Below are 26603 nucleotides of genomic sequence, written 5' to 3'. Positions count from 1 at the left end.
AGGGGCCGGCCCCATGGCCGAGTGGTTAAGTTTGTGCCCCACTTCCACAGCCCAGGGTTTTGCCAGTTCGGATCCTGGGCACTGACATGGCACTGCTCGTCAGGCCATGCGGAGGCGGTGTCCCACATAGCACAACCAGAGGCATCCACAGCTAGAATATACAACTATGTACTGCGGGGCTTTGGGGAGAAGAAGAAGATTGGCAACAGATGTTAGCTCAGGTGCCAATCTTTAGAAAAGAAAAAAAAAGAATACAGAAAGCTTGGAATAAAAAGATGGAAATAGATATACCATCAAACACTAATCAAAAGGACCCTAATAAAAGAAAGCTACTGTGGGTTATAACAGAAAATATACACTTTTTATAAAGAACGAACATTTCATAATGATGAGTGTATTGTCATTGAGCACAGCAGAATTTAATTAGAAATCAAAATCATAATCATGAAAAGAAAATCTCCATAAATGTGGACATTAAGCCATAATCTCCAATAATCCATGGTTTAAAATAATAATAATAGAAATTAGAAACTCGTTTGAGCTGAATGATAGTTAAAATATTACTTATCGCAACTTTCAAGATACTCCCAAAATTATGTGTAGAGGGAAATTAATAGTGTTAAAATCATATATTAGAAAAGAAAAATGCTACAGATCAATGCCAAGGAATATAGTTCAATAATTTTATAAAAAGAACAACACATTAAATGTAAGGAAATTAGCAGAAGGAAATATAAAACTAATATCAGATATTAAAGAAATAGAAAAAACATAATATAGAGTATCAGTATTAAGAAATTCAAAAGTTGTTTTTCAAAAGACAAAGAAGTTCAGAAACTCTTGGCATGATAAATTAAAAAGAGAACAAAGCCAAAAATAAGAGTTAAGAATCAAGGAAAGAACATCATGACAGTTTCTAAAGACTTTAAAATATCATAGAAAGATATTGTGAGCAACTTTATAAAATATCTTTTAAAATGCATATCATATGAACAAATTCCCAGAAAAAAAATCTCAAAAGTGATGCAAGGGAAAATAAAGTCTAGGAAGGTATATAACTTTGAAAAATTATTCCACGATGAAAAACTTTTCTGTAAGGATCCATGACTAAACGGCTTCTCTTGTGAATTCTACAAAATTTTTAAGGAAGAAATCATGACAATATTAAAACCTTCTTCCAGAGAATAGAAAAAAGAGATAATCACTTCCCTGTTCATTCCATTAATTCCAATAATATCAAAGAAAATATAGAAATATTAAAAAGTTATTACATCATCATCAAGTGTTTTTATTCCAGGAATGAGATGATTATTCAGCACAAGAAAATCAAACCATGTAATTTACCACAGTGTCCACGGGCAAGTTACTTCCCCTTTCAAAAAGTTTAACTGTTCTTATTTAAAGTTTCACTTTCCTCATCTATAAAATCAAGACCATAATAACTCATATATCATATGATTTTTATGAGGATTAAATAATTAATGCACATAAAGTGCTTAGCACAACGCACACAGTAAATACCCAACAAATCTTAGCTAACAGATGGGAAAATTTACTGTGTAAAGGTCATTTTTTGGACTTCCTTGCTTCTTCCATAGAATTCAGTATGACAAAATAGACTTAGGACTCAATATATACATATTTATTTCATATTTTTTACTGATTTGGGGGAAAAGTTTTATAAAATTTCTTACTTTATATCCGTGTAGTATCTCAGGATTAAGTAAAGGAATTCAAACTAAATGAAGTGATTTTTCAAAGTTACAGTTAGATACTTTATCATTTATATTCATAAATCATATATTTTATTGTTTAGTAATCGAAATGTCTTTATCTCTAGCTAACTTTTATGTAAAACAGGTCTAGATGAATTGTATCTTTTAGTTTAACTCAAATTAAAATTATTTCTTATATTAAATATGTATTATGCATAAATTAATATGGCTGCTTTTAGAAATTTCTAATTTAGATTTTTCTCTGAGGAAAGCTTGCCTTCCTCCCATTTTCTACTTAAAATGAATGAAAGCATCCTTTCCAAGTCTTCTCGCTAAGCACTGAACACTAATTAGCACATCTAGTGGTGATGCTTTTGTTGATTCTGTTATTCTCAGTGCTGACTGCTGGAGTAATAAAGTCTTTACTTGGATCTAGCATCTAAAAAATATTTGCTATGTCTGATTAGCTGACTTATGAATTTCAAATGTAATTATCTACAGATATTTACTAGAATTTTGAAGAAAGAAGACTATCTTATACCAAATGATTGGCCCTGGAAACGGGCATATAAATTGAATTCTAATTACAGAAATGACAAATTTGAGTTGGCTTATTTACTTAGTCACAGTATAATCCATTTGAGATGTGAAGCAGCATATAAAAATAGATACAAAACCTGAGGGTAATATAAATAATTGAAAGAATCATGGAGACAAAAGAAAATAATAAGACTGAGTCGGATAAATATAAATGGTCCTCTATTTCTGCTGGAAACTGGCCAAAAATTTGACTCTCGTTTTTTTAAGCTCCAGTAAGCCGCTTATACAAAAATCAATAGCAAGGTTCGGAGAGTACATGAAACTAAGGAGGATTTATTTCCTAAGTCCCAATAAAGGGGATATTGGGTGACATCGTGGTCATCACTATAAAAGGTACAATAATTTCTGTTTTTCTTTCTGTGTTCCTCAATCCAAAAACAAGGACAAAGCTGAAGCATAATTGCACAAAAGCAAGTCCATGAAATCTAAAACAATATAGTTCAAATGGGCAGCTCTCTGATTTGCTTTTTCCATGAAAAAATATTAGTAATCTAGATAAAAAGATGGGTTGCATGTTTTTAAGATAGTTCTCCATAAAGATTTTCAGTCCAAATCAAATTTATGGTTAAAAAATAGAGTTTAAGGTTTTATTTCCTACTAGAATCTAGAGTGAAGATACTATATGTTGTCAATAATGGCCTCTATATGCTTTGACAATCAATTGGGCAGAGTGAATTCATTATTTACTCTCTTACTTGTTAACATTAATTCACATAATTATTATAGGAAAACAACATTAAGGCATTAGGATAATTGCATCTGTGAAACCTAGAAAGAACTAGAAACTTTCAGTGACAGGAAAATAAGTGTACCCTAGGATAATAAACAAATTAACCTGGCTCAAAATAAGACATAGACAAGAAAAAACCATTTGATGGAGTTTTGAAATATCATAGGATACCATATGAATAAAGCTTGACTAAAAACCCCTATTTATATTTTATGAAGAATGGATAGCTAATTTCATAATGAATTTCTTTGACTGTGAAGAAAAATATATATATTGTCATTCATATGGACCTAGAAAAACCAAGAACTTGTAAAATACATTTTTAACTTTAAAGAAAAAGACTTCAGTCTTTGCAAGTGTCCAGATTTACAATTTACATTGTCTAATGCTAGAAAGAAAAATGTGCAAATAAGATAACCAAACAATTTATTATCCAAATCGGGACACTTTTGAGAGTGAATTAATTCACCACTAATAAGAAAGCTGGAAAATTAGGCACAGACCCAGGCTGAGCTGGGCAAAGTGGAATGCAGTAAATTTATAAATGTCCCTCAAAGGCAGAACAATTACTCTTCCCCCAAAATCAACTCCTCTCTTCGAGCTGCTTAATCAGAAGATGGCCAACCCTCTTATCTTTAACTAAAAATAGGTCAATATTAAATTTTAAAAATCGTGTTCTCCACTGTGAGTCACTGATACTGAATGTGGACCCTCCTGTCTCCTCAGAGAGAAAGGACACACGCTTCCTGATGACAAAAGTACCGATTTATCGCCCAGCGTTTTACCTTACCTGAGCTATGTTTGTTGCATTACAGACTCGCGCGTCCTTCTCGTGATCCTTTGTTTTCTGCAATGTTTGCCAGATTACATTTCTAAGTCCATCCTGTTCCTCATCTCCCCGAAGTTCCCGCAACATTTTCACCAAGTTGTACACTAAACCGTAGTATCCAGTCCATATCACTTGACAACCTGTTTAAAAAGACAATCATCTTATTAAGCTACAGTTTTTTGAAAAAGAAGAAACTTAATTCTACTAATATTTTAAAGTCTGAAATCCCGAGTTCTGGGAATTAGTTTTTTTTACTCCTCATTGCTTTTACTCCTTTAATTTTAAAAGACCACAGATCATTTTAAAATTTCTAACTGTAGAAAAGATGAACTGCACCTAACTAATATCATAACTTGTAAATTTAAAAGTTAAACAGGAAAACTGCGAACTAGGTACTAAAAACAAATCTGAAATTTAAGGACAGAGGGATCACTTCAAGGCAATATGAACATTTAGACCACGATGGTGAATTTTTACAATAAATCAGAGAAACAGAAGAAAAATCACTGGCTGTTATAAAAACGACCAAACTCTATGAAACGTGGCATTTGAACCAAAAAGCAAACTTTGAAAATAATGTGAAAAGCAGATAAAAATTGCTGACGTAATTATAGGCTGGAAGATTTTTTTTAAACAATAGAGACATAAATCAATTGAGTAGGGGAAATGGAGTAATGAATCCAGAAAAGATTTTTAAAAATCTAAGACACTGCTCCTTCTAAAACTTATATACCAATTAGAAATTTATATAAATTATCAACTTTTACTTTCAAAATATGCATTTCCCTCACAGAAAGGAGGAAGAAGTTTCTCTTTACTCTTCATCTTAATTATTTCTTACCTAGCTGGTATATCGCCATGCAATAACTGTTCAGGAAAAGAGAATTCTCACTCAGGTAGTGATGGAACAAATAAATTTAAAGAATGAAATAACAGAGAGAGATCTCAAAGAGGATATGAACTTCAGTTAGGCAAAGAGCTACGTGAGAGTACTGAGTATATGTGAAGCAAGTAAGAAGAGCTAGAGGAAAAAACGGGTTAGAAAGGGAGATGGAAGGATTTTAAAGCCAAAAACATTCTATATTGTACTTTTCCCCCAAAATCCTGGTGATAGCTTATGTGACATTGGAACTCATCAATGCTCTTTTTGAATAAAAATATAAGCACAATCTGAAAAGTTATAATCTTCAATTTTTTCTCATTCAATCTAGTTTTTTATGATCCAGGCTAATAATAATCATTACTATTATAACTAGGATACTTGGCAGTACCTACCATGCATCCTTATTCTAGTCCTCCCTACAATCCTGCTATGTAGACTGATTTATATTGAAAATAATAGAAGGGGCCTATGAGCTTCAACCTGGTAAGAAAGTTCTCCAGCAGCATGTAGCTGATGAGCGACGAAGCCAGGTGAATGCTGGTCTGATCTTATCCGAGGCAGCCGAGACACTCCAATTCAGACATGTGCTTTTCCTTCCAACCCTCACCTGCTATTCCATTCATAAGAAAGGAGTAGGCTAGAAGGTAGGAGGAGGAGGCAGAAGAGAAATGTACACATTTTAGAAATGGGAGGAAGAAGGCATATGTCCATCTCCCAAACTTAAGGCACCTTCCACCCTTTCTATTGTTGATTCTTTAGAAGAGAAAGTATAAACTGAAAATATGAGGCTACAGAGAAGCAGCCAATTCTTTTAAAAATATGATTTTCCCCTTACAAAAACTTTGCTAGTTAAAACTGGTGTACTGCAAAATGGGCAGAGGACATGAACAGACATTTCTCAAAAGAAGATATGAATATGGCCAATAGACACATGAAAAGATGTTCATCATCGCTAATCATCAGGGAAATGCAAATCAAAACTACACTAAGATATCACCTTACACCCGTTAGATTGGCAAAAACATCCAAAACCAAGAGTGACAAATGTTGGAGAGGTTGTGGAGAAAAAGGAACCCTCATACACTGTTGGTGGGAATGCAAACTGGTACAACCACTATGGAAAACAGTATGGAGATTTCTCAAAAAGTTAAAAATAGAAATACCCTATGACCCAGCCATCCCATTACTGGGTATCTATCCTAAGAACCTGATATCAGAAATCTCAAGAGTCCGTTGCACCCCTATGTTCATCGCAGCATTATTTACAATAGCCAAGACGTGGAACCAGCCTACATGCCCAGAAACTGATGATTGGATAAAGAAGATGTGGTATATATACACAATGGAATACTACTCAGCCATAAAAAAAGACAAAATTGGCCCATTCACAACAACGTGGATGGACCTCGAGGGTATTATGTTAAGCGAAATAAGCCAGTCAGAGAAAGACGAACTCTATATGACTCCACTCATAGGTGGAAATTAGTATATTGATAAGGAGATCTGATTGGTGGTTACCAGGGAAAAGGGGGGGTGGGGGGAGGGCACAGAGGGGGAAGTGGTGTACCCACAACATGACTAACAAAAATGTACAACTGAAATCTCACAAGGTTGTAATCTATCATAACATTAATAAAAAAAAAAAACTGGTGTACTGCAATATTTGAACTTATATATAGGGAGGGATGTCAGCAAGATGGTGGAATGGGAAGTACCCAGTCCTCTGTCCCCTCACAGAAACAACTATTTGGCAGCCATCCATGAACAAAAGTGCCTTTGCAGGGACCTTGAGATCCAGGTAGGAGGTTGTGAAACCTCAGTGGAATCCAAGACTGAGGAGGGCCACTTTGAGAAGGCAGGCTTGGACCCAGGTGGCAGGCCTGTTGACAGCGATGTGGTCCCAGCAACGGACCTAAAAGCACTCCTGTCCCCCTGTGAACTCAGCTCCAGTCCTGCTTGTCTACAGTCCTGCCACCAGCCCCACCGACCAAAGGACCCAGGAAAACCTCTTCCTGTTGGTGCCCTCAGTGACAGGCCTACTGACAGTGAACCTGACTGTGGACCCTGAAGCAGTTCTATAACCTGGCTCCAGCCTCACCCTATCATGGTCCAGAGGAAGCTCGGCTCACCCAGGACCCACCCATGGACCTGGCATGAGTATGCTCAGGAAGCTGGTGGGAGCCAAATCAATTTGCATCTCTGGGTTTGCAGGACCAAAATCTGAAGACCCAGAAGTGGTCCCATGACCAGGCTCCAGCCCTGCTCAACTATGGTCCCATCTGCTCAGAGACCCGGCGCCTACTCATGCCCCAGTAACAGGCCTGCTGACTCCCAGCAGAGAGGTAGCCATAAGAAGAGAGAAGGTAGAGGATAATAGTGAGGATCTCAAATTGAGCTGAGATGGAGAGCTCATGTTAGAAATGGATGAGGTAAAATAAAGACAATGGGGTCAGATTAAATAGTAGAAGTTTGAACAAAAGAGTAGTGTCGTATTTGTTCAATGAAAGGTTATGTCTATTCAAGTAATAAACTGGGAAAGCAATACAGGAGTTTTATGAGGTAACCCAGGTCTTTCCTGTGATGGCCACAGGAGGTTGGAGAGTAAAGGACAAACATAAGGCATTGTGGAGAAGATCGAAAATGACTTCGTAGCTGTGGAGGAGGAGGAGGGAAGGAAGTGGAAAGGAGACGCACATTTTCAAGCTCAGGGAACTGAAACAATAATGGAATCACCGGCAGAAATGAGATTATGTAGAAAAGCTGGAGTGGGGAGAAAGAAGATAAATATTATTTGGAAAATGTGGCACTGGGGGAGTATCTAATTTTCAGTGTCTTGTAGCTTGTTGTAAAAATGTACCTAAAATTCAAGTAAAATAGAAGTGAAATTATTGATTTGGGAGTCATTAGCAGAAAAATACGGCTTGAATTCAATATGAGTACAGAAACAGTTATGAGCTTTTAAATTAATAATTCTGGAATTGTGAACTTCAGAAATAAAAAAGTAGTTTTTGAACAATATGATAAATGAAACAAACTGTGGATTGTAACTCATTTATAAATTTTTTGCAGACTCCCAAATTCTTTACAGTAAAAAGAATGATTGATAAAAGTACACACAAATGACCTTCCTTCATATATTTTAAATTACTGTTTACTAAGGAACAGTATTTTATAAGCCTACAATAGTTGAATCACCAAACTGAATATGGTTTGCTCTTAAAATCCACAAGACAAGTGATGAACCATGAAATATATTCTGATAACTGTGTAGTAAAAACTCACAAACCTTTTAAAATGCCATTGATGATTTTTAAAATGAGTGTTCATCTGCTGATTTAAACTACAGTGAAGTAATACTTACAAATAATATTTGTAGGGAGAATCTATTACATCCAATTGACTGACAGTTAATGAAGGAAAAAACCCTGATAAAGACACACTGGATGTGTTACAACTACCAGAAAAGGCAGAATGCATTCTAATATGCAAGTCTAGACATTTGCTGAGGAGCATGACTGCTATGAAACTCCTCATCCAGGGATCAAGCTGAAGCATAAGGCAATCTTCTGTTCTGCTTTGAGTGACCTGTGGCAGCTATCAAAGATGTTACTTTAACTGTACTTAGAGAAAATGTGTCTCCGTAGCTAAGCAGGCAGTATCCTACAAAATAACAAAGCTGAAGCAAAACAAAATTCTTAATGAATCTTGAAAATTTATTAAGAAATCATGGCATTTGAAAACCAGTATTATGATCCTTTCTTTGTAGCAATACTTTATTTTAGTGTTTGAATTCCTTGGAAGACTTTAATTGTCAGTCTAGATATTTAGATTTCATACATTCAGTGAATGTGAAATATGAATATTTCTACTTCTATGAATGAGTATAAATGAGTACAGCCTTTACAATTTTGACAAATATAATTTGACACCACAGAATAAAAAGTATCACCAGAAGGCAACTCAAATGTAAGATGTAGTTTAAAACACTGTCTTTATGAAATGCCAAGTAGAGTGGAAGGAAATAGATCAATGCCAAGAAACCAACGGACAAGAACCAGTCGACCAGCCAGGCATTTAGCAAATATTTACTGAGTCAGTGCTATGTGCCAAGCACTGTTCTAAGTACCAAATAAAAAGTTACTGCTCTCAGGACACTTAATTCTAGTGGAGAAAGACAGATACTCAAAAGGTAAACTGAACAATATCAGTTCATAATGAGAGTTACAAAAATAACAGAAGATGGTAATGTGACCAACAATGACTAGGAGAAGAAAACTACTATGGACAGAGTAAGACAAAGACCTCCATGAGGACATGGTATTCAAGCTCAGACCTGATGGAGGAAAGGAAAAATGTTAACCATCCAAGGAGCTGGGAAAACGTGTTCCCAGCAGAGAGGATGGAAAATGCAAAGGCTTTGGACCTAGAAGAGTTTAGTAGTTTAGAGAAACAGAAGAAAGGACGGAATGGATGGAACATGAGATACCTGGGGGCCATGGGACAAGATGATGTCAGGCAGGCTTGCCCTTTGCAGAGGCACACTCTGAGTGATCATGGTCAATTTGTAGGCCATGGGAAGGAGTCTGGACTTTATTGTTAGAGCAATGCAAAGCTAAGAGAGCATTTCAAATAAAGAAGGGAACTGACCCACTTTATGTTTTACAAAATCTTTTTGGCTTCTTGGTTGAAAATGGATTCTAGGGAGAGGGAGCACAAGGGGAACAGGGAGACTTTTAGCTTTCACATTAATCTAGAAGCAAAGTGATGATTGCTTGGAGCTGGGAGGTATGCAGTAAAGAATTAACCATAAGCAAAGAGAGGGCTGGCCTTTGCTCTCAGCTTCTGGGAGGTGACTTCTCAGGCCTTGGAAGGTCCTGTCTGATAAGAATATCTTTGTTTACTTGGAAGCTTTAGACCATGGTACCAACTTGGCCTCTGGAAGGTCTGGAGACTGGGATCAGTCATGTGTGTGTGACTTAACCCCAATAAAGATTATGGATACCAAAGCTTGGTGACCTTCTATAGGTGACCATACTCTACGTATATCGTCAGGCATCAATGCTAGGAGAAGTAGATGTTCCCTGCACAACTTCCCTCGGAGAGGACAATGGATAGCTTTGCTTGGAACTCTCCTGGACTCTGCTCTATGCACTTCTCCCTTAGCTGACTTTAATCTGTATCCTTTTGCTGTAATAAACCATAACTACAAGTAAAATGGCTTTGCTGAGTTCTGTGGGTTCTTCTAGTAAATTATCAAATCTGAGGTTTATCTTGGGTATCCACAAACTCACAGGTGATTTCAGAAGTGAGGGGACTCCTGAACTTCATAGGAGATAATAATAGAGATAGAAGTAAGTGGAAAAATTTGGGATATATTTTGGATGTACAGAATAAATAGGAATTCTAGGATACTCTATTTTCAGAATGTTATACTATAATAATTATATATCTATCACTAAATACATATACACAAATTTAAATATTGATCAAAGAGTTGTTTTGTATATATGATCATATTTGATCATTACACATATTAAACAAATGTCTAATAGAATAAACCAAAGAGAACCAAAGTTTTACTAATATGCCTATTTTTTTTGTTGCATGCAATATGGAAAACGAAAAGCAAAAATCAAAAGTCAGCTATTTCTTTTATTAGAGTGTGGCAGTTAACTGAAACATGAATTTACCTTGCTTAAATTTTATGATCTTTTCTCATAGTCAATTATGGAAATCTGTTAATTAAAAATAATTATCTTCTGGAGTTATAACTGAGAACCAAAGAAGAAAGTAGTTCATTGTGATTCTCATAAATAAGTTAAAGAAATACCAGACTTCTGATTCCTGGATTTATTTTAAATTTCATTAAACTAAATTCATACCATCAAGATATATGGACTATCTCTGAAGTAAATAATCCTCACAGGTTTTCTTATAATCAAGGGCAACAAAGGAAAAAAAAAAGGAAAATAACAAAGATGCTTTGGAAATTAAAAGAAGGAATAATAACTTTAGGTTTGTAAGCACATTACATGCAAAAAGCTCTTTTAAAATCCATAATCTTGAAGAAACTAAGATTTTGAGAGATATAACAAGTTGCCTAATGTCATCCAGAACTTGACAACTGAGCTGAGATTTATTCCAAATTTCTGGCATCCCAAATTTCTGACACCAAGTCCCGTCCAGTGAACATTTCTTCATCTACAGCTGCCTCCCTTGGAACCATTTTGGTGCTGTTTTCCCTGCTCTTCTTACCTAAATTTCTCACTCTTCATCCCATTTGGGGGCTTTCTATTATTCTTTCTAATAAGTTGTTACTTACGGATGTCTTTAAAACTTGAAATAACTATTCACCCAAAACTTTAAGAAATATTTGGACCAAACACAGGAATATTGTGTTACATTAAATTAGAGATTTCTGTACCCATGAACATACTATCAGATTATTCTTGATGGATGTGAGAGGTGAAGAGGAAAATGACTCTAGGGTATTAATATTCATTTTTGGACCAGATAAAACGACAGGGAAAAAAAATCAATCTGAAGCACTCTGGAGGATGTTAATAGAATTCTGACTGGTATAACAAAGGCAGTTACAAGTGCCTAGTGAGTGATTTTAATTAATGTATACACATTTTCTTCCTAATTAATTTGGATAGGAAGCCTAAATCTATCTTTTTTTTTCTCCCTGCTAAGATATATTATTACAAAAGTTGACTTTTAAAATGGCACATTGGAATATACTTTAGCACCATAAATACTTTTGGAAATGCCACATGATTTCTAGTTCATGGATCTTTTTCCATTGTACTTATCTTTAGATGCATTTTAAACCATTGGATCCAATGGGATATATCTTTGTATTGCTTATACTTTGAAAATGTGAAGAATGTTCCCGTGAGATTCTCACCTCCTTCATTTGAATAGGTGAAGATGTTTACATGGTCAAAGGCTTTGATAAAAAGTCGAGCGTGTTGCTTTAGCCTGTGCCAATCAAAAGGAACAGTAGCAACCATACTAGGGAATAAACAGAATGAGCTGGTAGGAATCTTTTAGTTTAAAGATGTTCAGAGCTAGAATAAGATTTATTTGTAAGAATGACAGCAAAACTTATTGAGAAGAATAGCAACATTTTTTAACTTTCAAAAATCATGGTAACCATTTATCCTAGTTATTTGGGGCTTTATGAAGATCTCATGCAAATTTAGAGGAAGAGGTCTGACTTCTACAATTAATAACTATTTTCTACAGACCTGACAGTTTAAGCTTTGATTGCTGAGGCAGTGTTGATGGAAGAAAATGGTTGGCTTGCCCCATGTTTGTTGGATATAAAGTAATCTCAGACCACAGAACATAGCTCCTAACCAAGCTTTGCAGAACGGAAGTACAAGAGGGCAGTCTCAGAATATTTGACCACAGGGACTCTTCTTCCTTCACCGCATACTTAAAATTTCCAGCTCTTCTCATATATTCTGAACTGAAACTATCCTCCTCTGCTTCCCCTGCCGTCCCAAGGGCTCTGGGTGGCAGCTCAGCCAACGGCTGCAATAAATGGAAGGATGGAAAGAGTGCTGGCAGCATTTCCTCATCCAGCACCCCGTGGCCTATGAGGTCCTGGGCTCAGAGCCAGTTCCCTGGCAAGATGTCCAGTTCTAAAAACTTCTAACCCTCACCTTGGAATATTAATGTAAAAAAGAAAGAGGAAGGTATCTTGTTGCAGCCTAGAGATTTGACCAAGTCACTTCAAACTGGACTTTACAGGCATTTTTCTCAGAGAAAGTTTGCAGCTTTGGGAAACTATGCTTGATGTTCCAAACTATTGGCTTAGAGACCAACCTGTGGCACACAGGCTAATCACAAGAAAAGGGAGGCAATGGAGAAAAAGAAACAGAGGTCAAGTTAGGATTTAGTCTTGCTCCAATTATGGCCATCCAAAAAGTTCTGAAACCACATTGAAAGCTGAGGATGACAATAGTAATGACAGGTGATGTTTCTTTTTATTATTACTATTCTCCCTTTTTATTATATGTGTATATATAATATTTCCAACTTGACTTTTATTTTATTTTAACTTTCATTTTTTTCTACACAGATATTGTACATTTTTTGTGTAGTTAAATCTTATAATTGTGTCTTTTATGATTTATGATTTTTATGCTTTGTTTATGAAACCCTTCTCTGCTTAAAAGTTACAAAGGTACTGTGCTATATTTTCTTGTAGTCATTTTAAAGGTTTTAACTCAAGTGGAAATTATTTTAAAACTTATTATGATATGTGGAACTTTAACTTTAAAAAAGTCAAATGGATAATTAATTATTAAAATGCAATTTACTGAGAATGCATTTTTTTTCCCCAATCTTTGGATTGATCATTTCTGAATTCTTCCTCAATTTCAATGTATAAGTGAGTTTTCTAAAAGACATAGACTAAACCTAAAGGTAGCATACTGGGAGACTATAACAAAGATAAATCTCCAAACATATCCTACATTAAGAACCAATAAATAATGTAATTTATCCTGGAGAAGGTAAAAGATGATTACAGTCAGCCCTCCCTATCTGCAGATTCACATCCATGGATCCAACCAACCACAGATTGAAAGGCCTATGATATTTGTCTGTACTGAACATGTACAGACTTTTTTTTCTTGTTATTATTCCCTAAACAATACAATATAACAACTATTTACATTGTTTTAGGTATTATAAGTAATCTAAAAATGATTTAAAGTATATCGGAGGATGTGTATACTCTATAGGCAAATATTACACCATTTGATACATGGGACTTGAACATCTAATCTATGGGCATAAAGTTTAAGTCAGGCAAGATGAATAAACTCTAAAGATCTGTTGTACAACATTGTGCCTATAGTCAACAATAACATACTGTACACTTAACTTTTTAAGAGGATAGATCTCATGGTAAGTGCTTTTCCCACAATAAAATCAAACAATTTTTTTAAAAAAGAAAGATACATTTTGCCAAGTTCTTTAAGCATATATAACATAATCAGTACTATACTTTTAGATTTGTCAACACATGGAATCATGAATGATGAGGACTGCCTGAATTCTACTGCTAACACGTATGTGGATTTTAAAAGGAACTAAATATTTTCCATATATAAACACAACCTTATTACTGAATATTTTTCTAAATAACCTTCACAAAGGTAAGAAGTATATTGAAGATTTAATAGAGTATCATTAAAAGTTTCAATAGGTTCTAAGATTCCAATTAACTTTCATTTACGTTTTAAAAAATTTTGTATCTATAAACATATATATATTATTTTTGAGGAAGGTTAGCCCTGGGCTAACATCTGCCACCAATCCTCGTCTTTTTGCTGAGGAAGACTGGCCCTGAGCTAACATCCGTGCCCAGCTTCCCCTACTTTATATGTGGGACTCCTGCCACAGCATGGCTTGCCAACCAGTGGTTAGCTCTGCACCCGGGATCCAAACCGGTGGACCCCAGGCCACAGAAGTGGAACATGCGAACTTAACCGCTACGTCACCGGGTTGGCCCCAACTTTCATTTACTTTTTAAAAGGAATTACTGCTCTGTGCTAATGTTTTTTACCTGAGCTAAATGAATCAAAATGAAGCATAAAAAGTTGCTTTATGACTGTGACATATATTTCCTTCACTACTATCATTGTAGACTCTGTTTAAGAAAATAATTCTCAACAAAAGAGTAAAAGGAAGAATGCCATATTTACTTTTTCCATTCAGAGACAACACTGAATGGAAAAATACTTGGGTCCCTCATGTCTTCACATCATAATATTGAAATAAATTATTACAAATTCAGACAATGTTAACAACACTACAATCTTCTAGCAAGCTTAAGTTAATTATAAATCATATTGAAAATATGATTTTCATGTATTATAAAAAGTTACTACAGGAACTTGGCAGTGAGCAAGAGAAGGGAGATGATGGCAGAGCGGAGAGATGGAAAAAGAAAACCAACGCAATTATCGTCAAATATTTGAAGGGCTTGCATGTGGGAAATCGAATAGACTTTTTTTGATTGCCTCCCAGAAGCAAAACTTAAGTTAAAGTTTGGAAGATATGGAAAGATAGATTTCATTTTAATATAAAGAAGAATCTTTCACAGTGTTCAAGAGTGGAATGACCTGTTTTGGGAACTAGGGGTTCCCTACAAACAGAAGATGACTTCTCACTATTTGCAAATGATCTAGAAGAGCTTTGCACATTGGATGAGAACTGCATGATCAACAGGATTTTTACTATTCTACTACCATTATCCTACTAAATTTAAAATTATTTCCCATTTCGAAACGTTAACTTCTTGTAAAAGGCTTATTACTATATGTAGTCAGGGACACTTTAAAAATATTTCTAATTAAGTTGAAAAATAATTTACTTACATTTATCTGACATTTTTGAAGAGAAATATTCCAAAAGACCTAAAATACTTGTTTCCCTTAATTCTGGCTGTTCTTTCGATTTGTCCACGGGTAAAAAAATTTTCTGTGAACTTTTACAGTCACAGAAACCAATTAAAGCAGTTTTTCGCAAATTAGAAGTGGCCGCATACAAGCAGATTTCTGCAAGAATTGTTGTATACATGTAGACGACATTCCAGGCCCAGGAAAAATTGTTTACCTTGCAGGTTTGCTCCTGAAATGAGAGGATAGCTATTAGATAATCAAGTATGTTGTGTCATAATTAAGAACTATCCACTGTACTTACAATAAAAAATATCTTCAAATTGTATGGAGTTGTTAAAAGATCATAATCAATTAATATTTCTAAAATGCACTCACTAAAAACCAGTTTCTCCATAGGTAGATTACATAAAACCTAGTTTAAAGAACAAAAAATACAAATAGCTAAAAAGTATTATAAAGAACAATAAGTTTTCAATTTCCTAGTAATCAATGGAATGTAAATTAATCCAATGATATACTGTTTTCCATATCACATTGTAAAACAATCTTTTTTACATAAAGCTCAATTCTTATGTGTGGCACTTTCACACATTTTCCGTAGGAAAGCAAGAAAATTATATCTTCTGGAGAGGAACTTGGACATTTGTCCCAAGAACGAGAAAAGAAAGTTCATAGTCTATCCCTTAGTAATTTAACTTTATGAATTTATTCTAAAGAAATAGTCATAAATGCAGATAAAGATTTTATGTCTGAGAATACTAGTTCAACATTAACTGTAATTAACTGTTAATGATTAGAAACAAACTCAATGTTCAACCAGAGAGGAACGGTTAAATTATCTCATCCCCACTAAAATGCAAATTTTAATAACATCTAATGACAATGAACAATGTTTTTATGATATGTTTTAAATTTTTTAAAAGAGGAAACTAAACCACGTATGACTATATGACCTCAAGTTTGTTAATAAAATTTAAAGACCCTCTCGCGCGCGCGCGCGTGTGTGTGTGTGTGTGTGTGTGTATAATCTACTTCTATATCTCTATCTCCATCTGTCCATCTATCTATAGTGGGATATATGGTAAAAGTGCACTAGCTTTTATATTTAATTAAAATTATTACTACAAAGTTATGCTCACTGTAAGCCCAAATATGATATCCAATTTAAACAGTGGCAAAAATAAAGTTTGTTTCTATTCAGGTCTTTTTGCACAACTAAATTAAAAAGATACTGTTACCTGCTTCTGAACAGACATAATGCTTAAAAGAAAATCTCTCATCAGTTCCATCAAAGCTTTCAAGCAGGACATGTTTAATTTGGCAGTCTCCCCAAGGACCAACAAAGCCAGCACTGAATCCAACCTGGGAATTTTATGAACAAAATAACAGACTTTAATGTAAAATAATAAATAATAAACAATTTTTAAATGGAAAAAATATAATAGGCCAGAGGAAATGAGTATCCTGGATTACTAGATACATTTACTTTCAATAAAGATTAGTATTGATTGACATTAGTTATGACAAAAGTGTACAAGAAAGAACCATATTTTGCCAAGATGTTTGAGTTCAGAGTAGTGTTCTGACAAAACTCTGAGCATAATAAATGCTACAAATGATCACGTTTCTTCATAGATCCTGTATAACAAGCAATCAAAGACTCTGGTTCTAGAGAATGTCCCCAAAAATCTCACAATAGGTTTTGATTTTTAATTTTGTTTTTTTTGAGGAAGATTAGCCCGGAGCTAACATCCACTACCAATCCTCGTCTTTTTGCTGAGGAAGATTGGCCCTGAGATAACATCCGTGTTCATCTTCCTCTACTTTATGTGGGATGCCTGCCACAGCATGGCTTGACAGCAGTGCATAGGTCCACACCTGGGATTCAAACTGGTGAACCCTGGGCCGCCAAAGCATCATGTGCAAACTTAACCGCTATGCCACTGGGCAGGACCCCTGATTTTTAACTTTTTGCAAGTGATTCCAAGGGGTGAATTTCAAGAGAGTGTTTTCTTCTCAAAATAGAGAACAAATTAAAAAAAGGTCTCCTTAAATATTCCAAAATTTATTTGGAATAAATAATTCCATATAAATTCCATTTATTTGATTTTACAAAAAGTACAACTTATCAAAACAAAATTTATATTTTATATTGAATGGAAGACTTGAGATTTATTTTTTAAAATATTATATAATAACTGGGAAATCACACAAGAATTTATTAGCCATAAATGTACACAGTTTCAGGAAATTATACATTTAGTGCTATTTTTACCCAATTGAAAGAGATACAGTTTCAAAGCGAACTGATAAGAACATAAACACAAAAATGCCTCTGCCTAGAGAAGCACGTTGCCTTGATTTATAGGCCATTAATAAATTAAAGAGTTAGTATATTTTACAATGATATTTGCATTTCACTACTGTGATATTTCAGGCCAGTAAATCAAGTTCATCATCATTTTCAAAAGAAAACACATCTAATTATGGAAAAAGAGAGAACTTTTTATATTTGAATAGAGCTTTACAGATCTCAATGTGCTTTCATATAAATTACCTCATTTCATCTGAACCACAATTTTTGACACATTCAAGACCTTTTTAAAATCTTTTTTTCAAATATTAGAAAATTGAGGCCTAAACAGATCTGGGAGATACACCCAAGTTCATGTTCTAAGCTCAGTTAACTATAACTGAAGTCTTCTCCCACCTATGGGGATTTCCTGTTTTGCAATTTTGCTTTTCCAAACCATTATTTAAGTACATCAAGATTTAACCTTAATATGACAATGCTGCCTGTTGCCTACCTAATACTATTTCTGTCCTTCTTCCTTTCAGAATCAAATCTGAATTTTGTTCAAGATGGCAAAATGCTCAGTTAACATTTCCTCCTCAAAATGGAAATGTTCTACATCTTGATTGAGGTATGATTATACAAGGCGTATGCATTTATCAAAGGTCATAGATCTGTATACATAAAATGGGTGAATTTCATTGTATGTAAATTATACCTCAATAAATCTGATTTAAGAATGCCTCCCCAGACTCCCTTGAAGCTTGGAATAGCCATACATGTAGAATGGAGGTACATAATGAAAGGCGTCCAGGTAAATTATTATGTTTCCGAATAAGAAAAAACAGATTAAATTTAGATAACAGGTGCTTTTTCTCCTTTGCTCATCCTTTTTCACCTGCCTGGAATGCATACATGAAACCAAAAGGTAGAACAGCTGTCTTGCAACAAGGATAAAAGTCACATACTAAGAACGGAAGAAAAGGAAGTTAGGAGTGTGGGTCTTGAGGATTCCCTTAAGCAGATGTGACAGTAGTGCACTGCTTGATAATTATGTGCAATACATAAAGCCTAATTGGTAATGCAAATGTTGTCAGGTTACTCTTACATGCAGAAGAACTGAATCCTAATTGATACACAAGATAACATGATGTTTATAAGCATAAACTTTAGAGTCAGAAAAATTAGAGATGGGATCTGAGCTCTGACACTATATGTGTATGACATAGGGCAATTGGCATACGCTACCTCAGTCTTAATCTCCCGTATAAGGTAAATACAGCAAAACCTACTTTTCAGAGACCACTGTGAGATTTAACTGAAATACTCTACGTAAAATGGCCAGGTTTAACATGCTGAACTGAATTGAATTACAAAAATACTATTCCTTGAAAGTCAAAGGATATGAGTTTGATAACTTCTTTTCTCTTTGAAGTCCCAGAGTGACTGAAGGAAGAGGTCCAGATGTCCTCAGAGATGAACAAGGAGTGAGTCACTCTCCAGAGTACTCATCACCCATTCTTCACAATAAGGTCAAGTAAAAGAAACGATAGTCTCAGAGTTCACAAAACTTCTTTTCCCCCAAATATACGTCATAGTCACAAGGTTTTGGTTCTTCTGCTCTCTTTTAAGTCTGGAAAACTGTAACTAACCTAAGGCAGTCTCACTGAAATAAGGATTGAAAAAGATCTATCAGTGTCAGCCATCTAGGGTAGAAAAACGTTTCACCAGAAACACACTATTTTCAATCAATGCTGCTGATTGCAAAATTTTCTATTAGTGAAAATTCCTTTACCAGAAATAGAATAGAAGTATCAATACTTATAAGTTGGAGTTTATTAAAAATCAAAACTAAAAATCAATGCATATAGAAAGAAGAATTCAAATTGGATTAGGTTAGAAATTTTTATACACCAGCTTCTTTGTGAACCATTATAGCACACTAAGTCTCACTTATTAGTACCCTGACTTAGTTTTACAATGCCATGAAATTCCATGTGTCCAAAGTAATTTATAAATATTATAGATTTCCCCCTAATTTTGTAAATAAAGAAATTGAGGCAGAGGTTTACTGGCGTGTCTAAAATAACATAGTTACTTGATTCATTTTACTTTTGTTTTTTTAGCTTTTAAAATTAATGTGAACCATGCACACAGCTAAACAGTACCAAATCCTTAACTGGACTTCATCTAGCCTAGCTTCAGTCCAGTGTTCCTTCTACACTAATATAAATCAGCTAAAATACAATAACTAGGGACTTCTTAAAATCTATCTCATACAACCTTATAAAAAGGTTAGGAACATCAGCATTCAAAACAGTGTTCCTAGGTTCTCCTTACTCTTTGCATCTGTTTCTTCAATGACCAAATCATTATTTTAAAAGATAGAATTAAAATGTCTCCAAGTTGCAACCCTTGCACAGGGTTATTTCAGCCTTTCAAAAAACCCTGGCAATGTCAAAAAATCCACACAAGCCTGAAGACAGAATGAGAGAGAGGTTATTACCTTATATAGAATTTCCACTAACCATAAAATTAATGGAACTGGATTAAGAAAAGCAAGAAGGAGTGCCCACATGCCTATTCATGAAACACAGCAGCCTTGTTTCCCCAAAGAAAGTTAAAAGAAAAAAAAATAAATAAAAAGAAAATGATCTCTACTGTCTACTGTGTTTTTCATAGAAACAGAAAAAGTTCAGTCAATCCTTTACTTTGGGGTAAGGATTTTTTAAGGAGGTAGGGTATTATTTCTCTGTGTCATCCTCAGCTCTCTATACTTATTTAGCACTGACAACGTCTAGATGATATAAAGGGTAGAAACCAGTCCCCCCCAGGATGTGTGTGTAGACGTGGGTGGCGGGGGCAGAGTGCTATGATGGGAGCAGCAGAGTGTATTTTCTCCCCGAGGGTAAAATATCAAAGAGCAGGAGCATATAGTGTGGTCCCTGATGATACTGCATATTAAGTGTGGTAGCTTTTAACAACTCTGTTCTGTATTCTGTCAACACAAACCTCTTATTTAAAAAATACCAAGTTTTTATAAATTTCTCCTAGTTCTGGGAAAAGTAAAATTGAAAATGGAGGAGGGAGCCCTACATGAGACCAGTGAAAAATACATTACGGCAAGAGCTAAAGACAATATCAATCTGCATGCTCAGAGAAGATCACACTTCTGAAAATGATTTCTTACAGGAAGCAGAAGATACTTTTACAAGACTCTTAAACATCTTTAACAAAACCCAGGAGGAAGAAATGGCAATGAAAAGCCTCCATACTGAGCTAAAAGTTAGTGTGGTGAGAAAACAAGAGATTGCGAGGAAAGTAAAACTACAAAATATAATTCAAATCCATACGTGAGGAAGTCAACTGTAAAACTGACACATGGAAGTGAGCAAACTTGAAAAGTTCTTCCATAATTTAGAAGAAGACAATTGCAATTAAAGCTGGCAAACTGAGACCCATTACTTTTTTTTTTTTTTTGAGGAAGATTAGCCCTGAGCTAACATCTGATGCCAATCCTCCTCTTTTTTTGCTGAGGAAGACTGGCCCCAAAGTAACATCTGTGCCCATCTTCCTCTACTTTTATATGTGGGGCACCTGCCACAGCATGGCTTGACAAGCAGTGTGTAGGTCCACACCTGGGATACGAACTGGCAAACCCCTGGCTGCCAAAGCAAAATCTGCAAACTTAACTGCTGCACCACCAGGCCAGCCCTAGACCCATTACTTTCTAATTCCTACTGCAACAACCAAAGAAACATAAAATCAAGACAAAATCTGTAGTACCACAATAAAAGGAAGAAAAAAGGAAAGAAACTTTAAGGTTTTTCAAGTTATGAAGAAAATGGGATCCAAATGAAGGAAAATATTTCCAATGTCTAGAAGCCCAAAATTTAATTTAAAATTTAATGTAGGCATATATGGGTTTTCCATGATAATTTAAGAAAAAACCTAAGCACTGAGAAGCAGGAGTTGAGAACACATGTGAACGATGAGTAGTCAATGGAAGGCCTTCAGAAAATGTAGAGCAGTAGCCACAGCATTAATGCACAGCTTCACACACTGGGGGCTTCTCTCTAAGAAAAGCAGAATATTTGCCTCATCAGCTTCATAAGATGGTCAGCGAGACAAGAGATAATGTCTTCTATCTCCTGGCTACCAAATCACAAAAGTGTTCCTAAAAAATTCTGTACTGAAAATAAAATAGAAAAAAGAAGCATACTAGCTTTAAACATCTCATCATAATTATGGTTTTTTTCAACTATTTTATTGAGGTCATATTGGCTTATAACATCATGTAAATTTCAGGTGTCCACTATTCTATATCACTTTCTACATAGACTGTACCATGTTCACCACCAATAGTCTAAGTTTTATCAGTGACCATACATATGTGCCCCGTTACCCCTTTCACCATCCTCCAACCCCCTTCTCCTCTGGTAACCACTAATCTGTTCTCATTATCCATGTGTGTGTTTATCATCCACATACGAGTGAAATCATATGGTGTTTATCTTTCTCTGTCTGGCTTATTTTGCTTAGCATAATATCCTCAAGGTCCATCTGTGTTGTTGCAAATGGCATGATTTTGTCCTATTTTATGGCTGAGTAGTATTCCATTGCATATATATACTACATCTTCCATATCCATTCATCCATTGATGGGCACTTGGGTTGCTTCCACGTCTTGGCTATTGTGAATAATGCTGCAACGAACATAGGGATGCATAAATCTCTTTGAATTGTTGATTTCATATTCTTTGGAGAAATACCCAGTAGTGGGAGAGCTGAATCGTATGGTATTTCTATTCTTAATTTTTCGAGAAATCTCCATACTGTTTTCCATAGTGGCTGCACCAGTTTGCACTCCCAACAGAAGTTTATGAGGGTCCCCTTTTCTCCACATCCTCTCCAACATTTGTTATTTCCTATCTTGTTAATTATAGCCATAGGGTGATATCTCACTGTAGTTTTGATTTGGTTCACTAATAATTAGTGATGCTGAACATCTTTTCATGAATTTTTAAGTTAGGAAATGGCATGGGAACATTCAGAGATTTGAAGAGGGAATTTAAAAAAAACAAACTTGTGAGCATAGAAGTCTATTTCCAGACGTAATGTACATTATGCGTTTTAGGGGAAAATAAATGGTGACAAATGTTATACTTAGCCAAGCATTGTATATAATCAAGGGCTCACCTAATGAAATAGGTCACCTATATTCATACTTAGAAATGTACTCAAGGCAAGCAGGGAATGAATAGCATTTAACAGTTTGAGAATGGGAAAACCTAGTGCTAAGTGGCTGACAGTGAGTGGGAAAATAGATAAATTTTAATGTCGACTTATAAATATGACCAAAAATTAAATGGAGATATATAAATCATTCTTTAAGGAGGAGATGGAACACTTTAAATAATGATTTAACTTTAATATTATCAGAAACTCAAGATTATATTAACAGTCTACAAAGAGGAGGATTAATATAAATAATCTAGTCTCAATCTTCATTGCATATGGAGAAGAGGTAGTCAGGATTTCATTCTTGATTTTGGCCATTTAAGAAAACTAGTTTAAAGAACACATCTCTCTTGCCATTGCCTGATTGTTGATACTGAGGAAAAATGGGCTACATAAAAATCTAGTCTTCAGCACGTTCACTAAAAGAGTTCTTTCTCCTGCTTATAGAACTTCACTCCTGGAACTCCAGGGAAGATAGTGGGGGAGAATACAGGGATGGATTATCAGACAAGCAATGACTGATGCTTCATCAGAGAAGGCAGAGGTGAGTCACTAATTGTTTTCCTCCATCCAGCCCTGTCAGGCACACCACATGTTTGGTTAGTTGGTGGTAATTAATCCCAGTAGCAGAATCTTTCAGTCTTTGTTTTTGCTCTTCTTGCTTGTTGTTTTTTTTTAATCATAGCAAGTTATGAGATCCTGATTGAGGTAGCAGCACTTGTGCAACAGAAAACAGTTCTTATTAAATAATTTTAAGCTGGAGAGTGGTATAATGATATTTATGTTGTCACTCTGGCAGCAGAGTGGGATAGATTATTGAGGGGAAAACTTCAGGTAAAGAGACCAGTGAATAAGCTACAATAGTCATGAGACAATACGAACTCAAACTAGAGTTGTGACAGTGGGAGTAGAGAGTAGGGGGCAGTGCTGAAATGTAGTAGTTAAGGTGTCGAATTTGGTTCACTTGAGGACAGGACATGTGTCAGGTACTGAGATAGAAATTCAATGGGCAGGAGACTGGGAAAAAGTTAATCCAGATCCGAACTAGCAGGACATGAAGTATCCAAGGGAGAATCAGATTATAAAAATTGCTTTTATATTATTTACCTCATTGAAATCTCTCACAAGGTTTTTGAAGTGGTTATTATCTCTATTTAACTGCTAGACAGATTCTGAACACAGGGAGTAAGTGACACATTCAAAATTAGACAGGTGGCAGAGGCAGGACTAAAACTCAGTTCTTCTGCTTTGAGGTTGACTGTCTTCTTCACTGCCCCATAATGTAGCAAAGCATAAATTTTATATTTACCCTTGCTACAGACTTGGCTATATTTAGCTCAGAGGATCAAAGGATCCATAAGAAATCCAGGAAATGAATCACAAGACTGAGGACTGACATTGAAATCCAAGCTCATGGAGAATGAGGAGGATCATTGACAAAATCTTTTGTTTGAATGGTTTTGGTTAGACTGTCACATGAACATTATAATTACTGGGATTCTGGAGACAGACAATGTGGATATCAGTGACCTAGCTGCAAATAAAGGCCTTGCTGCCCCTACAAAGCAGTTGATTCTTTGTTGGATTCATTTTGATGCAAACACGATGTATGTCTGGAAAACACTTGCCATGTCAATGTAATTTTAAATTGTCAAGCTTTTTTGGAATGCATTCATGGAGCGCATTAAATCGGCTATGGCTTTGGGAGATATAATTTTATATGTTATACTGCTCTACTGAAATGCCATCCTGCACTTCCCAGCAGTCTTCATTGGCTAATAATTCAATTATAAACACAATTCATTATTTTGATGTTAGATTAGAAAGCCTTTTGCACTGTCTTGAGCTATCTCCCCAGAGCAAATGGGGCAATTTATAAAAGGCCAAACCACAGGGTGGAGCGTTGAGAGTATGAAGCATCATATAAAATTTAAACATATTAAATGGAAATCTGCCTTACAGCAAGCTGCTTACCTGCAGCTCAGGGCAGCTAAACTTCCAAGATAAAGGCTGGTGCCTTTATTGACACCAAGAGAGGCTCACGCATTCTCCTTTCTTCTACTTCTTCACCTTGTTTTATAACTTGTTACCCTTAGTGCATTTCCTTTCCTCAGTTTTTTCCCTGTCGCCCAGTGAGCAGAGGTCACTCTAATTCTGTGAGTCCCTCGATGAGTCCTTTTGTGGATCCTGGGCCTGCTCTTTTCCAGGCTCCACTGAAACCATGTGCTTCTATTTCCTTCTTTTTGTACCGTATGATCTTTATAGAGGGGTTATAAAAAGTGGGGCAGGGATATACATGGTGAAGTATCTACTGATGGATAGCATCAGAAATGGGTAGATGAGAACCACTCACTTGTGCGGGCACAGACAATTTTTGCCACTATTAATGAAATTTCTTCTGATCAATTGACTGAATGGTCTCCCTCTGCATTTTAAATCTCTGAAAATTTATTCATCATTATGGTATTTTACTGATATGAATGGGAAATGAAATTGCTCAGGTTAGTCCTGTTAACAGTCACTTGGTATTGAATTTCAGGTACTAAACCAAAGACATCTTCTACCAAATGTCACAATTCTAAGGCTATCTGGTCCAGCAAATCCTGATGGAGTCTTAATTTACTATCAGGGCCTGATGCCTCAATATTCCCATTTTATTCTAAATACATTCAATTCATTTTCTTTTCTATATTTTTTAATTTTTACTCAGTTTAAACTTAAAAAAAAAAGTTCACCCAGTTCATTTTCTCAATTTTTCACATGAAGTCAATCTTAGGAGTACATAAGACCAATATTAAAGTCTCCCAGAAATGTAAAAGCATTTCTGGTTTGATTTTGATAATTACATCACAGTTTGTTTGTTTTATCTGAAATAATGACTTCTTGAAAGCTGTATAGGCTGTTACATATAAAATTTAAATAGTTTGTAAGAGGAAAAGTTATTTTTTTTTTTTTTGAGGAAGATGAGCCCTGAGCTATCATCCACTGCCAAGTCTCCTCTTTTTGCTGAGAAAGATTGGCCCTGAGATAACATCCATGCCCATCTTCCTCTATTTTATATATGGGACGCCTGCCACAGCATGGCTTGAAAAGCAATGCATAGGCCTGTGCCCGGGATCCAAACTAGTGAATCCCGGACCACCAAGGTGGAGTGCACGGACTTAACTGCTGTGCCACCAGGTAGCTCCGGAAAAGTTAATTTTTTAATATTTGGTATAATATTATCATTATAACAGAAAATTTCACTAACAGAAAAGTCAAATTGCTAACTTAAAAAGACATTAATCTTTTAATGTCAATAAGTTATTTTTATTTACTAGAGTCACTTAAAAAAAAAAAGATTAAATCTCCTTCTTAAAAAAAACCCCAATAAATATAAGAAATAGAATCAAAACTATTTGGCAGCACTGTTTTGAATAATTATCTTTTCCTCTCTATTATAAGTAGTCACTGTTTTGTCATTTTTTTCAATTTACCCCTCTGTTCATTCAGCATTGTCTGAACACTGCCATCCCCTCCCTCACTTGATTTCTACAATGTCCTTCCAGAAAAAGAGAGTCAGGATTCAATGACAAGGTGCCTCAAAGTAGTTATCTCCTTAATATTGCAGCCAGAGTGACAGTGGGATGATGTACTGAAAAGAGTGCTACATGGGGACCCTTAAAATCTGGTTTCAGTCACTAGTAAGCCTAATAAACTTGGCCTTCGTTTCTTCATTTGTAAAGTAAGAAGAGTTTTGTATGTTCTCCAATGCCTTCAAATCTATAAAATACTAAGTAAAAAAAAATAACTACCAAGCCAGCCCTGATGGCCTAGTGATTAAAGTTTGGTGCACTCCACTTTGGCAGCCCATGTTCGGCTCCTGGGTGCAGACCCACACCACTCATT

At 35.4% G+C, this 26603-nt stretch overlaps 1 protein-coding gene across 9 annotated transcripts in view; it reads right to left on the bottom strand.

The window, feature by feature from the left end:
• TMEM232 (transmembrane protein 232) overlaps positions 1–26603 on the bottom strand; it is a 178684-nt gene that overhangs the window by 98851 nt on the left and 53230 nt on the right. For all 9 annotated transcript variants that reach the window (XM_046667918.1, XM_046667916.1, XM_046667915.1 and 6 more), the window contains 3 exons: positions 16420–16543; positions 15158–15410; positions 3836–4014 (listed from right to left, as the gene is read on the bottom strand). In XM_046667918.1, the coding sequence (XP_046523874.1) occupies positions 3836–4014; positions 15158–15410; positions 16420–16543 (556 nt within the window). The remainder of the gene's footprint in view (positions 1–3835; positions 4015–15157; positions 15411–16419; positions 16544–26603) is intronic.

The sequence above is a fragment of the Equus quagga genome, chromosome 7, assembly GCF_021613505.1.
Source record: "Equus quagga isolate Etosha38 chromosome 7, UCLA_HA_Equagga_1.0, whole genome shotgun sequence".
Classification (NCBI taxonomy): domain Eukaryota; kingdom Metazoa; phylum Chordata; class Mammalia; order Perissodactyla; family Equidae; genus Equus; species Equus quagga.
The sequence above is the reverse complement of the archived record's forward strand: the minus strand, read 5'-3'. Positions and strand labels throughout refer to the sequence as shown.